We start from the raw sequence: 16207 nt of genomic DNA on the forward strand, positions 1-16207 counted from the left end.
TTTTATCATAAGCACAAAGCTCTTTAACTCGAATACGGAGAATTTTGAATCATTCCAACAGGAAATCCAAACTTTTTTTTTTTTTTTTCCTGATTCTACTTTAAAAAGATTCATTCTCTTCATAAAAAATAGGAAGTAGAACCAATAACGATTAAGAATGATTTCTTAAAACGTTCCTGCTCATTCTTGAGTAGTCAAGTATTATTCTTTGTAAAATATACAGCGTGGGAGCATGAAAAAAAAATAAAATTGTTTTGAGTCTAGAGAATAAAATCTGCTCTATATGACCCGCCGAATAACCAGGCCTTCATGGGTGGACTTGAGCCTAATGATCGAATGCTTTGGATGAAGAAACGCATCATGCTTTAGCCCGGGCCAATCATAAAATGTAAATGACTGTAACAATGGGAGGATGAAAACTGCATTTTCGATATACATCGTTTGTATTCCTTTTTCTAAATCTCTAGAATTTTGCATACGGCCGATGACTTGATGAACACGAAACCTGTTACAATTTACGATCGATCGGAGTTCCTGCAAGAGTGTCATGACTCGCAAGACGCTTAACTCGAATCGATGAAAGCTAGTTTTCAACAGCAAAGTGTATCTGTAAGCTATTCCAATCAAGGATTGGGTTTTAATACTAACAAGAACGATGTTCGGCACAAACTACATGACACCATTAATCTCACACAAGCCCTGTAATAATTACATAATCTCTTTCCCCCTTCCTTTCAGTTGAAGCAAAGTTCATACTGCAACTACGGAATAAAGATGTACATCGATCCTAGAATTCTCAAATGCAGTATGCCGGTACAATTGCTGGTTGATAGACGAAAGTTTTAACGGTGTGAGAGTAGCCGGATGGGTGACTGTAAGTGAACTTTACGCCTGAGCTACCACCCCCGAGATGAGTGCAGTGCTCATGGAAGCTGCTGATAGGTCGTGCCAGGCATGCATCCCACCTGTCACTCTCGGGCATTGTCTCTGCCACCGTATATACCCCCTTATCATTCGTGAATGCCTGGTAATTTAGAACTTCCCCTGATTTCGTAATGCACAGTACAGCTACCTCAGCACCTGCACCATAATGAATCAAAGCTCAAAATTATTCACTTCACCCTTCTGCATAGTAAATGCACCCTAGATGGCGGTTAAAAGCTTAAACGCCCTATACCATTTTAACTTCATTTCCAGATTCAAATAATAAAAATCACCAGAAGACCGCGTGGATGTGGACTTATCATAGTTCATGTAACAGGTGGACACAAAAACTAGTAGACGTAATCACCCAACAAAAAGGTTTTAGAAAAGCACATTGGGATGAATAAACTGCATCTTGTTTTCATGGTTTATATATTAAAAGTTGCTTTCTAAAATCTACAAAGTCATGAAAAGAAAAAACCCGACTTGTAAGTTGTGTTTGTGAGGATGTCCTAATGCTTTAAAGGGTAGAACTTCATCCAACAAGATCAACCTCAAGATCAAGTGTAAAATGCATGCGTGAACATAATGAAATAGCAGTTATGTCAAGTTTTTTCTACTAATTGGACCAAATCACTTAAATCTCATGTTCGACCATTGGAAATGGAACCTAGAATCCATGTACCAGGATGTCAATACATTTTCTATCAGATTGCTACTGAAATTATTCAACCACAATATTTTCTGTAAAGATAAGCAAAACTATAACATGTTTCCTACTGAGCAAAATGATTGGGCACCTGTTCCACACCTTGATAGCAATTCGCCAAACCAATACAAATTCAAATATCATGGTCGCCCTACCTGTTTAGCAAATGTTAAATGCAAATTTGGATTTCTAGGCAATTTTTATGTCTTTTTTAAGTACATGAATCACCACGTCTTGATAATCACACGGTATTCTTGATGAAGTACAAATGCATAGAAATCAAATTGTTCAAGTATAAGAATGGTATGAGAGCGATTTTTGGAATGACATAAGACCTGGTTGAAATTGGTGATGGAATACGTACTTTCAACGTGCGATCCACCTCCTTTTTCATCCTTTGTGTGTTAGTAAATGCATGATATGTCAGGAATGAGAATGATACCATCCCTTTCATTCCCATTTCGAGCAAGTAAACATGCCGTTAGGCGACAAATTCAAATTGGAATATGAAAAGACCTTGTGCAGTAAAATGACATAAATCAGTTGTTCTACTCGTGTGATCTAAGTTTACTTGTAAAGATTTGCTATCGTTCTAAGGACTAGGCGAAAACCTGAAATTCTTATACATCTTCGTATCTAGGACGCGAAAAGTATTCCAAACCCGTTAATCATAGAGCTCAAACAGAACAATAAAATTACAAAAAATCAGACTGGCAAAATAATCAAACAACAATACCAAGAAATTTCAATTTTTTCAAAATTCTCCGAAAAATCATGTCACTGTAATCTAATTACGCTCTTAAACAAGCTGGCAAAACACATCCGAAAAACATCAATGGGAAAAATGAACCATTTTAATGATCATCCACAACCCATCAAAATTACCGCCCAATAACTCAAACAGATGAACGAGAAATGATAAAAAAAAAAAAAAAACTACCAACCCATAAAAATCACAAGCCAAAGATAAAAACCCAGCTCAGAATTTTCATCAATAACAAATAATCATAAAAATAAATAAATGGGTAATCGGTGGGTTGAGCAAAGAGAGAGAGAAGCTGACCTTCTAGAACATGATCTTCAGGTCCGACGGCGGAGTCGCCACAGACATCGCAAACAACTCTGCCGTGGATTTCACCAGTCCAGGCTCCGACGCCGGAGATCAAGACTGTGAAGAGAACAAGTGCCACCGCCACCGCCACCGCCAGCTCCTTCTTCATCGTCTGCGCTTCCATGGCTCTGCTATCTCTGCTCTGTCGGGTTCGAAACGCCCACAACTCACTGTTTCTTCGAAATATGCGTACGCAAAGGTGCGAGTACCTTTGACTCTGTCCCACTGGGCCCGACTTCTCTGTTGTTGCGGGACCTACTGCTTCTTTTGCTTTGTTTGGCTTTAGTGTCGGTAGAGTTTGGAACTGAAGGTAAAGTATATTGTTCTCCTTCGTTTGTTTATCAAGGGTCCGTTTAATACCCTTTTTTTTCGGAATATAAACTTTTTTTTTGGTTCAAAATTCGTTTAATAATTATTTTTATTTTAAAAAAAAAAAAAATGAAAATTAAAGAGTAAAAATTATAAAATAAATCTGAAAAGATAAAGAAAGTGACTTCACTTTTGGTATGAAAACTAAAAACTTTGAGTAATTATCAAATGATTTTCATTTTTTTTAAAAACAATTTTCAATTTCTAAAAACAGAAAACAAATGGTTTTCAAATGGCCCATAAAAGAAATGAGATTGCAAGATTTAGCATAATATTTACATCCTGAAATTGCAATGAATGAGATTTTACATTGAGCAAATTTGAAAGTAATAATAATAATTGTATCTCTTCGTTGGGGAAGCACATATTCCACTTTTTGTGAATAATGTGTTTTTACCGTATATATTTTATATAAAAAGCGTTCAAATTCTTAATCTTCATTTAAAGATTATCGTTACAAAAATCATTCAAATCAGAAATGGTTTAGTCATTTAAATGTAAGAAACAAATCACCGATACAGATATTAAGTAACATATTCATGACAAATCTGCTGAAATTTGTCAGTTTATTTAGGAAATTAACTAGCTAGAGATTTGATTTGATTTTGTAAAGGGTATATTTGGTAGTTGCACATTAGTTAAAGACGTTGGTTTGAGTTGTGTTGATTTTATTTCTTATGATCCTCTCCACAAAATCACTTCAGGTGATTTTATGGCGGTATACTTCCCAAGCCAATGTGCATTGTTGTGTGGTGTGATTAGTGCTTTACTTCTACACAGCAGTTGCGGACGAAATGGCGAATGGATGCCAGGCCGGAAACAGGTGCGCAATTCTTTGAGCTGTTGGATGTGATGAATCCGACGAGTTGTTCAAGTTGAGGACATGTTTTGGCATAGTAACTAACCGTGAGTTGGCGGCGCGTTTGGTTGGATGAAAATGGTCTAACAAGTGAAAGCAAACGAAGAAGAAGAAGACGATGATGTTAGGCAAACCACATTGTTAGTTTGTTCACTAAGAAACTAATTTCAGAACCTATTGATATATGTAGGCTTTGACAAACAGGCTGAGTAGTTACCAATACATTCCAGCCGCAATGTATAAGCAATGCATGGAACATCTACGAGTTTCTGATATTCCCAGAGTTCGACTCTCGTACTCCATTTTCTTCTGCACACAAAAAACAGAAAGACAAAAACTTCAAAACTCACGATTTCAAGAAGTCAATGCTATGTTGAATAGCAGAAACAAACTGCAAGTGTTTTACACATAATTTGTATTTGTAATAAAGTAACAGAGTGTTGACTTCTTGAAAAATGAAACTAAAATTGCAGGTCTGCTAGCTTGTGCGCAGTAATTCAAGTTTTTAGAATGTTGTTATCGCTTACAAAGTTGCTGTATTGTTAAAAAAAATCAAGTTACTTTGTATGTTCAACCTTATTCCGCTACAAACTAAAAGCATTCCAGATTCAGACAACGATATGTGTTCATCACTTGTGATATTGAAGCGAAAACACAGTAATAAAAGCATGGTTTTGGGCATACCAACTGAAACACGGCCTTCGTTTTAAAGCTTTACTACAATGTACATCCCTCTAACTTGCCTACCATTCTTTCAAGCCTTGTACTGTTGCACACCTAGCTTTAAGCTCCAACAGCTTTTTCTCAAATAAAGAGCTACTGCTAGCACATCCATCGCCTGTGATGCTTACAAAGCCCTCATCGGACTTCATGGTATTAACATAACATACTTCTGCAACTGGAGATGCCATTTTATGAACTTGACCCGATAATATTCTCACGGTCACTACTTTGTCTCATCCACTACTTTCATGCTTCTTTCTACATTTCCGAAATTCTGATATAGTTAGTTTATCTTCTTCATCCATTGGTTCTTCAGCTTCTGTTCGTTTATGTTTGGAAGGAAATCCAGAAGGAACAGAAGGGTGGTTCGCCCTCAATAGTAGCAATTTCATACTCTTTGATCTCTCTGATATCTTTTTCCGTGGCACAGCTGCTTCACATGCATCTTTGGAACCACTTCAAGTAATTTGTGCTGACATCGGCCTCGAAAGGCCAAGATGGAAGATACAGTATTACCTTCTTGGTTTCCTTGGTGTAATGCCTCTTGTGCTTCAGTTGAGTAACAGAACAAGGAAGATCTTGATCGTATCCAAATTGCATAGCTACCCAATGCGGAAAGTAATGCTCTATAGTACCAAAAAGTCCGACTAGCTTGCTGAACCTCAAGCATCTAACAAATGACTGTAGTTCATCACCCGAATCAGGTCCAACCGATGCCCACTCTTCCTTTTGTGGATAGTATTCAGGCAAATGCCAGTTCTCAACGACATCCAATGCATAAGGCCGCCACAAGAACTCTTCTCCGGCTGGGTCTAAAACCTTTCTCAAGTTTTCAACTCCCCGACCGTCTACTTTGCCCCATGTTGCCATTCTTGGCTCGCCATTATTGAGATGATTGGGGTTTTCTGGCCTAAGGTCCGAGAATCGTTCCCATGCCCAAACCTGAACTAACTGAAATGGTAATCGAATGATGAGGTCTGAAACAGCACCACCACTACTTTCTAATTGGTTAGAATCTACGATTGCCTTTTTCAACACACCCAAATCTCTATAAATGCTGGCAAGAACAGCCGGTATAAGGGCGATGCGAGTCCCCCTAGCTAAATGAATTGCTACGGGGATAACATCGTTATATATAATACTACGATTACAAACAAAAACATAGATGCATAGCCAAAAAACAAGAAATGCTTTATGCTCGATTTCATTCCCACCGTTCATGAACTTTCTCTGCCAATGTTGTGCGGTAACTGTTCCCTTATTCACCAATTTCTCTTTTCTCTGCACGTAGTTTCTCATAGATTTCTTTCAGTTGTGAACTCTCCAGAGGGCATAAAATAGAGTCCCCTAAAACCGAAAAACCGCCTAAAACCATGACATCTTCCAACGTGATTGTTGCTTCACCCCATGGAAAAATGAAAGTATTAACACCATTTCTCAGCAAACCCGAAAACCAAATCAGTTTGTCACTTGATTTGGTATGTCGAACTGAAGATCGCTTTGTATATGCCAGCCTTCTTCCAAGTAGATTGGTGCTCAGAAGGAATTTGATGAACCCAAGTTTTCCAATGATTACTTTCTCGTGGAAGCCATCCACGGAAATTGACCTTCAAAGGCCATTTCTTTGGCTTGAAATGTGATGGAAGGGAGGAGAAAAAAGGTGGAAGCTTGGAAAGGGGTATATCAATGGAGGAATTCTGCGAAGTGGGTTTTCGAAGGTAGGCTTTTTTGAGAAATGGGTTGCCACCAGATGTTGGTACCCTCACCTCTTCGCTCTCTTCCACCATGAGCATGGATTCTTCTGCCTTTTCCATCCAAGGCTTCTGAGCTAAGAAGAAAATGGGGATACTCTCTCTCCTAATAAAGTTTTGAACTTTTTGGGGGTTTTCGGAAATGCGATTTTCTGGGCCGCTGTGAATTGGGGTTTTTTTTGAATTTTGTGATTAACTTGAGAATCGAAAATGGTTTTGTCTAATTTCTAATTTCCAATTTCCATTGATGGAATTAATAAAACAGTCCTCTCTTTGTGTGTGACAGTGCGAGTAAGAAACAGTCTGTTCTGGTTGGTCTGAAAATATGGTACGAGGGCTGCTCTATCCTTCTACATTAATGCTCAGCTAGGAGGTGAAGGTCCGATCATGATCCTCCACCTTTCAGCACAATTCTGCCTTCCATACAATGAAACACTTAAATGCAGGTTCACTCTTCTTTCAAATAGAATCGAGATATTCTCCGGATCTCATATTCTAGTGCCGACGGATCGAGAAATTTGGATCATTAATTTTAAATCTTTAGCTTTTTTACTGGCTCATCTCACATAAATCAAGAGTTTGAATCTTTTCTCACTTTCTTGAATGATCTAGATTTCTTAGTTCGAGATTCGAAGAAGATTTGAATTCATTCAAGTAATGTTAGGTGGGAGGGAAGAGAAAATAATTTAAAAATTGATATAAAATTTAAAAAATATATATGTGTCATCCGAGCCTCTAAATGGTCAAATTCATATTCCATAAGTAAAAAATAAGCTTTACTTTATTAATGTGTTTGTAATTTTAATTTAGAATTTTGTACTAAATGGAGTTTGTGAAAGGGTTTGATAGCTTGAAGAAAGAGAATATTAGGACCTTTAGGGTGTGTCTAGAAAAAAAAAAAAAACAAAAAGATTGTTTTAAAAACCTTATGCAATCGAAATAATCATTACATATTAGAGCATGCAAATCAGCCAACAACATGAGAAATGTGCCAAATTACATTAGGTGTTTTTTACAAATCAAATTATGTTAGTTAAAATAGAATAAACCCAAACCGAAAAGCTTCAATATTTCATGTCATGGAGGCCAACAACACAGAAAAATAAAACATATTAGAATCTGAATATCCGACCCAAACCAAATTGCCAAATAGCTAAAAGGGGCTTTGACCTCCAATATGGGATACTCAAACACTATCTAGGCTGGAAAAAGTTCACCCAAACCGGATTCAAAAAGGTATTCCACATTTTAACCGTTGAAAGTGGGGACTTCAATTTACACCCCTTTCTATAGGCCGGAAAATTTAATATTTTCATGTACAAGCCTAAAGATACTGTCATACAAATTCCATTAAACATAAAGAGTAAATATTTAACTCCACAAGTTCAACAGAGAATCGATAAATTAAACGGAATCACGAATTTTGTTCTTCATGGTCAGAATATATGGTTAAAAAAGCAATTAACTTCCTTGATCTTAACAAATTTGCAGGCTTTGATCAAAAGGTTAAGTATTCACCAAAACATATTAGCTGCAATATCCTAGCAAAGCAGTTTCTGATATTTCCACAGTTCTATTCTCTTCCTGAAATTTTCCTGCACCAAAAAAAAAACAAAAGGAAAAATTTTTCTCACTATCTCAAGAGGTCGCATGTTGCATAACAGAAACAAAATGCAAAGTGTTTTATGAAAAGTAATAAGAGGTAAGTACTGATAGGAAGAACAAAAGTGGTAATACTGATTTTATACTTCAGTTAATACAAGTCATATTTCTCACTCTAAACTCTATGTGTTCATCTTCTTCTGTTCATCTTTCTTCTTGATTTTCTCTTCAATTCTCAAATATTTCAATGTAGTTAACAAATTCTGATGTCTCCATATACTATGTTTACGGCATACAGAGTTTTAGGATAAGACCAGTTACAATCTACCTAACTACCTTGGCTTATGGATTATGTCTAAATGTGAGTCTTGTTCCGTCAGTATCGTAGCTTCTTCGGGCATAGTTAGTACTAGAAAGAAAAATGTTTTTACATTTATAGGCTTTACCACTTAAAAATGGCCGTCATGTTAAAAAGATGAAATTAATTTATATGTTCGACCATCTCATTCGGCTAACAATAGCATCCACATTCAGACAGCAAACAAAGCAAAAATAAAGCCAAATGAAGAGAAAGAAGAGTATTCATCACTAAGCAAAAAGCACAGTAATAAAAGCCAGGTTGTGGACATACCAACTAAAGAAAGGCTTCTTTCAAAAGCTTGTCCAAAAGTCACTTCTCTCAAATGAATCTGCTTTTAAGTCCCTGACCATACTTTCAAGCCTTGTACACCTTGCTTTAAGCTCCCGCAGCTGTTGGTCAAATAAGGAGCTACTGATAGCACATCCATTGCCTACGATGCTCACATTTCCCTCATTCGATGTCATCATAGTAACAGAACTTTCTTCTGCAACTGGAGATGCCGAATTATGAGCTTGACCTGATAATTTCTCACGGTCACTACTTTGTCTAATCCCACCACTTTCATGCTTCTTCCTATATTTCAGGACTTCTGATATAGTTAGTTTATCTTCTTCATCCATCGGTTCTTCACCTTCCATTCCTTTATGCTTGTGAGGAAAACCAGGGGAACAGAAGGGTGGTTAGTCCTCAATAGTAGCGATTTCCTACTCTGTGTTGTCTTTGATCTCTTTTTTTGTGGCACAGCTGCTCCACATGCATCTTTGTGACCTGACACTGATTGGTTCCACCACTTCAAGTAATTTGTGCTGACATCTGCCTCGAAAAGCCTAGATGGAAGATACAGTTTTACCTTCTTGGTTTCCTCGATGTAATGCTTCCAGTCTGTATTTGAATTGTGCTTCAGTTGAGTAAGAGAACAAGGAAGATCTTGATCGTATCCAAATTGCATAGCTACCCGATGCGGAAGGTATTGCTCTGTAGTATCATTTAGTCCAACGAGTTCACTCACCCTCAAGCATCTAACAAATGACTGTAGTTCATCATCCGAAGCAGGTCCAACCGAAACCCACTTTTCCTTTTGTGGATAGTATTCAGGCAAATGCCAGTTCTCAATGACATCCAATGCATAAGGCCTCCACAGGAACTCTTCTCCTGCTGAGTCTAAAACCCTTCCCAAGTTCTCAACTTTTTGACCATTTAATGTATCCCATCTAGCCATTCTTGGCTCACCGCAATTGAGACGATTGGGGTTTTCCGGCCTAAGGTCCGAGAAACGTTCCCATGCCCAAACTTGAACTAACTGAAATGGTGACCGAATGACGAGCTCTAAAACAACATTACTACTTATTTCCAATTTGTTTGAATCTACGATTGCGATTTTCAACACACCCAAATCTCTATAAATGCTGGCAAGAACAGCTGGTGCAAGCGCGATTGGAGTCCCCCTAGCTAAATGAATTGCTACGGAGAAAACATCGTTGTGGATCCTATAACGACCACTAACAAAAACATAGCTGCACAACCAAAAGACAAGAAATGCTTCGTGCTCGATTTCACTCCCACTGTTCATGAACTTCTTCTGCCAAATTTGTGTGGTAACATTTCCCTTGTTCCGAGCAATTTGTCTTCTCTGTGCAAGTAGTTTCTCATGGATTTCTTTCAGTTGTGAACTCTCAAGAGGACATAAAACAGAGTCACCCAAAACCGAAAAACCTCCTAAAACCATGACATCTTCTAACGTGATTGTTGTTTCACCCCATGGAAAAGAAAAAGTATTGGTTTCTGAACACCATTTCTCAACAAACCCAAAAACCAAATCGGTTTGTCTTCGTATTTTGTACGTCGAATTAATGATTGCTTCGTAAATGCCAGCCTTCTTCCAGGTAGATCGGTGCACAGATGCCATTTGATCGATCCATGTTTTCCAATCTTTTTGGCCATAAGTCCATCCATGAAATTCAACCTTCAAAGGCCATTTCTGCAGATCGAAATGTGATGGGAAAGAAGAGGAAAAAGGTGGGAGCTTGGAAAGGGGTTCATCAGTGGAGGAATTTTGCAAAGGGGGTTTTAGAAAGTAGGCTTTTCTGAGAAATGGGTTTCCACCAGATGGTGGAACCATCAACTCCTCTCTCTCTTCCACCACGGATTCTTCTGGGTCCTCCATCATCCAAGGCTTCCAAGCTCGAGAAGAAGAAAACGGAAGTATTTTCTCTCTTTTTCCTGAGAAAGTTTTGTTTTTTGGAGGGTTTTGGATTGAATGCGGTTGTTTTCTTCTCCGGCTGCTGTGAAATGAGCATTCAAAATCAAACTCAAAAATCGTTTGACGATAACAGGTCTAATTTTCCATTGATGGAATAAAACAGCTATGAGTCAGAAGCAGGTTCTTCTGGTTGGTCCGAAAATATGATTCGAGGGTTGCTCTAGGAGGGTGAATGTCCAATCACATTCCTCCACCTTCTACGGCCATTCTGCCTTTGTTTTTAAACCAAAAAAAATATTACTTTATTTTATTAACACCACACATATTAGTTGAATATACCACACATACTAAATACATCCCACATCTATTTTTTCAATCAAAATTTATTTTAGTACATCCCACATACTTTCTATACTACCCTCACACCCAAACTTTCTACATACAACTCACATTCTTTACATATATTCAACATTCTCTCATTGTTCATTCTCACCACACCTCTAAATTTCAATGCTCATGCTAAACATGTAAATGCTAATTATAAGATCGATTACATGACATTCGATTGTTGGTTTATTTTACTGGTAAAACATAAATCCAAATTTGTATCCGTCTCTGTTATTCCTCTAGAGTCAATCTCACAAAATTTTGACCTAAAGAAGAATGATAGGACATGGGTGAATTTTTTTATTTTTTTTCAAAACTATAATGGGTTCAATTCTTTTTACTGTACAAAACTTAAAAGAAAGTAGTGCCAACTGCCAAGCTTATCACTTACATAAAAATTTGTTTATATTATAATGGATTTATTTATTTTTTTTTTTTGAGAAATCGAAAATTTGTTTTGGACTAGTTATAGATTTTGATAACAAAAAAATGTTGTAGTTCTTACAAAATCCATAATGAAGTACGTCCGGTTACGAATTCGTAACATTTTATTTTTATTTTTAGGGTTTAGGTTTCTATTAATTTGGGGGTTTTTGTCAATTAGGGGTTTTAGGATTTTAGGGTTCGGGTTTAGACAACCAATTTAGAGTTAGGGTTCATATTAGTAAATAATTTGTGTATTCAATTTATTTTAAATTTTTTGGGGCCAAATAGTTATTTCATGTTAAGAAACATGAGTGATTCAATAATACATATTTATGTAGGATGTATTCAACAATATGTAGGATGCTAATAAAAAAACCCAAAAATATTTCACTAATTAAATAAAAGGGAATTTTAACGAAAACCCAATATGTGGGTTAACTTTTCTTAAGTTGATTTTTTTGACGTGTTATTTTAAGTTTTTTCTTTTTTAATTTTGTAATTTTTTAAATTTTTATGAACCTTTCAACCCAAAAAGATCAAATTCTCACAAAATTATATTTTATCACTTATAAACCGTTCGTTAGATTATATTCTCTTCTCTCAATCTCATCCGTTGCAAATTGGATTTTACTACATTGCCCTTTGAAATAATTTGATTTTCATGTACAATACAACAATTTACCTAGCACCAATTGGTAAATTAGTATCATACAATTTTGAAAAAAAATTATTTGAAAATTTCACTCACCAATGCTCATGAACCTTAAATCAATTTTGAAATTTTAATTCTTATGGAATATAAAACAATCATTAATTAGCCAAATTCTAGAAAAATATGTAAGAAAAAAAATTAAAAAAAAATTAAAAAAAAAGAGTATAAGTGTATTCACAAGTGGAGGGAGAGTGATGAAATTTTGCTCACATAGGTTGCTACTTTTTTTGTGAGACTCACTGTTTTTTGGGGCTAGATGGAGCAAAATTTTATGCTATCCAAGAAAGGAAGTTGCGCTCAAGTGGTGGATCTAATCCCATTTTTTGGTTCATTAGGGATGAAATTTCTCACTCAGGCTTGATGTCACATCTCGGCTCGGGCCCCCACCACAACTCGGGACCGACTCCACTGTAGCACAGTGGGTCATCCATCTTGGGATTGCTCTCGCACGTTACTCGCAGAACTCCGAAGCCAGTGAGCTCCCAAAAGGCTTCGTGCTAGGGAGAGATGAGAATATACATATAAGGCTTACAAGATCCTCACCCCTAGGCGATGTGGGTGTAGACATCGAAATTTCAGTAAAACAAATGTTCACCAATGCATTAAAGTTTTGACGTGTCAAGGCATACATGGCATACGCCACGTATTGTACAAATTGTACACATGGCGTGTGACTCAACAAAATAGGAAGAAATACCCTTGAAGGATTAAACAAGTTTTTCTTCTCATTTTGGGCAATGACAAGGCAAGTACATTTCAATCCATTGAGGATCAAAACAAGTTTTTCTTCTCATGTTGGGCAATGACAAGGCAAGCACACTTCAATCCATTACGGATCAAAGCAAGTTTTTCTCATTTGGGCAATGACAAAGCATACACATTTCAAGTTTAAAATGGTGTTAAGTGGGAAATTAGGCCATAAGTTAGACCACTTCAAGTTTAAAATGGTATTAAGTGGGAAATTAGGCCATAAGTTACACCACTTCAATTTCAATATTGCATTAAGTGGGAAAATTAGGCAATGGTGCTTGGAAAGGAAAAAAATATTTTGTGGTGGTGATTCATTCTCAAAGCCTATAAATAGGCTTCTCCATCAAGGTATCAAGCATCAAGGAATTCACAAATACATTTCTCTACTCCAAAATTAGAAGAGAATTCCCCAAATCCTTGAAGCTTTGAAACTCCAAAGCTTCCAACCATCCGAATTCCCAAGAATTCCGAAGAATCAAGAAAGCTCTCTCTTCGTTCTTCTTTAAATCCTTATTCAAGATCAAGCCCCGACGGCCCTTGAAGAAAGTGTTCATCGTTCATCCTAAGATCAAGCCCCAACGGCCCCTTGGATCAACAACCTCAACAAATCCACACATCCAATCGTTCTTCAAGATTAAGCCCAAAAGCCCTTGAAGATCCGCTCATCCATCAACCTTCAAGATCAAGCCCAAAAGCCCTTGAAGAAATCCACACAACCATTATTCAAGATCAAGCCCCGACGGCCCTTGAAGAAAGTGTTCATCATTCATCATCCGTTCATCAACTGTTCATCCTTAGATCAAGCCCCGACGGCCTTTTGGATCAACAACTCATCCACAAACCTACACCCTACGAAGATAGAATCAGAGGACCAAATTTGAGAGAGATCGTAACCCCAAAATCATTAAACACAAAATATTATTTTGTACACGTTATTCTTGTTTCTTGTTTCAAGGAATCTTTCGTGTTCACAAATTTGGCACGCCCAGTGGGACATCTCTACCTCTCATCTCTATCCTCAAATCATCGAAAAACGCAAATGGCATCAAGAAAGGATCAAGCTGTTCCTGCAATCAAAGCAAAGAACAAGAACATCATCGCCGCAAGTGGTGATATTTCGAGCACCATAACCCGAAGTAAGGCAAGAGCTCTTTTTGCCGCGGCTTCCGCCCCTGCATTAACTCTGTCAAAGGAACAAGAACACCTGAGGCACGAGCCTGTGATCACCCTAGCCTCGCTAAGGGTATCAAGAGGGGAAAGCCTGAGGAAATACTCAGAGTCCCTACTCTCCGACGCTGATTCGAGCGGCAGTACAACCATGCAAGTCATGACCACTGGAGTAACTTCAATCGAGGAGCAGCTAGCTCAGATGAATGAAGCAATCGCAAAGCTTACACGGACTGCAGAGGAGAAAAACTTGCAAACCGCCGGACTCATCAACCGTCTGGAGGCACAACATGGCGTCAAAATGAAACCAAGCTCTCTTCCAACTAAGAAGACCGAAGAAGGCTTTAACCCAAATGCCTACGAACCCATGTCAAAGGCTAGACATGACTTTGCTTCCTCTTCAAATCTTGGAAAGAAGGTTTCAAACATCGTCAATGACAAAGAACGTAACCTCACCTAAACTCAAAAGAAGTTGAAGGAGCATGGTTACGGAGTTGACAACAATAAAGCCGGACTTGGCTTCACACCAAATGCACCCGTGAAGATTTCAAGCAAAGTGAAGAAAGCTAGCGCTCAACACATCAGCGTGAGCATTGAACAAAACCAAAAAGAGCCTAAACCTGCACCTCGGATGTCGGTCTTCGATAGGATGAGCCATTCAAGCTCAAGAATTTCAGCGCTTAATCACATTGGTAGTCAAGGCCGAACCTCTGTCTTCAAGAGGCTTAGCGCGCCAACATCCCAAAGCTCTGTTTTTGAAAGGTTGTTAAAGCCTAAGAAACAAAGCAACACAGCTATCTCTCCTCTGCGACGATCAGCTTCGGAAAGATTTGAAGATAATGAGAAGCCTTTTGGAAAAAGGAAGACAACACCAAAGGAAGAAAAGTTCGATGGGTTAGCAGAAAAAGGCGACGTTCGAAGCTTGATTCCTTCAAGGATGAAGCGCCAAGCAATCCTAGAGGTCGACACAAAAGGACCACTGAAAGTAAGGAGGTGCATCATCGTCCACACTGGCAAATCTTCATGCCAACAAACCCAAGAGGACGGCACTGAAGATGAAATCCCTAAGAAAGATGTCACTTCTGGCTCTTTCGACTCAAAGTCTTCACCTCGACTGTTGGGGGCATGCTCCAAGTCAAGTGAAATTGAAGGATGGACTCATGTCACTCCGAAGAAACTGCACGAGAAACATATGTCTTCTCCACAAGTGCACCAATCAGAAAGGAGGGAAAGCAGCTTTCGCCAACCTCCAAAGCAATGTGAAAATGTTGAAGATAAGAAAATTTCAACACAAAGATCGTTCATGCGCGATCTCTTCTTCATCGAAGACTTATTCAATTTCTCGATCAAGGCTCCTTGCTATGAAGATTGTGAGGAATGCTTTTCGAAGATCGCTTTGAAGAAATTGGACAAGCAGCAACCATCTTGTCCACAAACTCCTTGTCTGCACGAGCTGAAACTGCAAACGACACCACAAGCTCCTCGTTCGCACGAGCCTAAAAGGTGACAACCAAACGCTCCTCGCCTGCACGAGCTGAAACTGCAAACGGCACCAAACGCTCCTTGACTGCACGAGCTGAAACTGCAAACGGCACCAAACGCTCCTTACCAATCATTGAAATCATGGTGGATGCAACCACTGGCCATGAGGCATTATCATTCATGGATGGCTCTTCTGGGTACAATCAAATTCGCATGGCCCTCGAAGACGAGGAACTAACAGCCTTTCGTACTCCAAAAGGTATCTACTGTTACAAGGTGATGCCCTTTGGTCTAAAGAACGCTGGAGCTACGTATCAATGCGCAATGCAGAAAATCTTCAATGACATGCTACACAAAAGCGTAGAATGTTACGTAGATGATGTGGTGGTTAAGACGAAGAAAAGATCAGACCACTTGAAGGATCTGCGAATAGTGTTCGAAAGGTTGCGAAAATACAACCTCAAGATGAACCCGTTAAAGTGTGCGTTTGGCGTCACCTCTGGAAAATTCCTTTGCTTCATCGTTAAGCACCGTGGTATTGAAGTAGACCAATCAAAGATCAAGGCCATTCAAAGCATGCCAGAGCCAAGAAACCTGCACGAGCTGAAAAGTCTACAAGGACGGCTAGCCTTCATCAGACGCTTCATCTCCAACCTCGCAGGGCGTTGTCAACC

General features: G+C 38.4%; 2 protein-coding genes and 1 pseudogene across 2 annotated transcripts; all 3 read right to left on the minus strand.

Moving 5' to 3' along the window:
* Positions 1–604: 604 nt before the first annotated feature.
* Positions 605–2956, minus strand: LOC103941387. Its single transcript, XM_009351577.2, has 2 exons — positions 2697–2956; positions 605–1080 (listed from the first exon to the last, which is right to left on the minus strand). Exons 1-2 carry the CDS (start codon positions 2866–2868, stop codon positions 797–799), a joined length of 456 nt encoding a protein of 151 aa, XP_009349852.2. The 5' UTR covers positions 2869–2956; the 3' UTR covers positions 605–796.
* Positions 2957–5130: 2174 nt separating this feature from the next.
* LOC103927641 lies at positions 5131–6736 on the minus strand (annotated as a pseudogene).
* A 2271-nt stretch (positions 6737–9007) lies between these two features.
* LOC103927655 (protein MAINTENANCE OF MERISTEMS-like) lies at positions 9008–10573 on the minus strand. The gene has a single exon (XM_009336596.2). It carries the CDS (start codon positions 10571–10573, stop codon positions 9008–9010), a length of 1566 nt encoding a protein of 521 aa, XP_009334871.2.
* Between the last annotated feature and the right edge of the window lie 5634 nt (positions 10574–16207).

This window comes from the organism of the source record quoted next, unplaced genomic scaffold (genome assembly GCF_019419815.1).
Source record: "Pyrus x bretschneideri cultivar Hongxiangsu unplaced genomic scaffold, Pyrus_bretschneideri_v1 Contig267, whole genome shotgun sequence".
Taxonomy (NCBI): Eukaryota; Viridiplantae; Streptophyta; class Magnoliopsida; order Rosales; family Rosaceae; genus Pyrus; species Pyrus x bretschneideri.

What these genes read in the sequence shown, in the direction of transcription:
- LOC103927655 (XM_009336596.2), bottom strand. Translation starts at nt 10,573, where the DNA reads ATGGAGGACCCAGAAGAATCCGTGGTGGAAGAGAGAGAGGAGTTGATG.
- LOC103941387 (XM_009351577.2), bottom strand. Translation starts at nt 2,868, where the DNA reads ATGGAAGCGCAGACGATGAAGAAGGAGCTGGCGGTGGCGGTGGCGGTG. An exon ending in TGAAGATCATGTTCTAGAAG is followed by an intron (nt 1,081 to 2,696) that starts GTCAGCTTCTCT and finishes ATTATGGTGCAG; the next exon opens with GTGCTGAGGTAGCTGTACTG.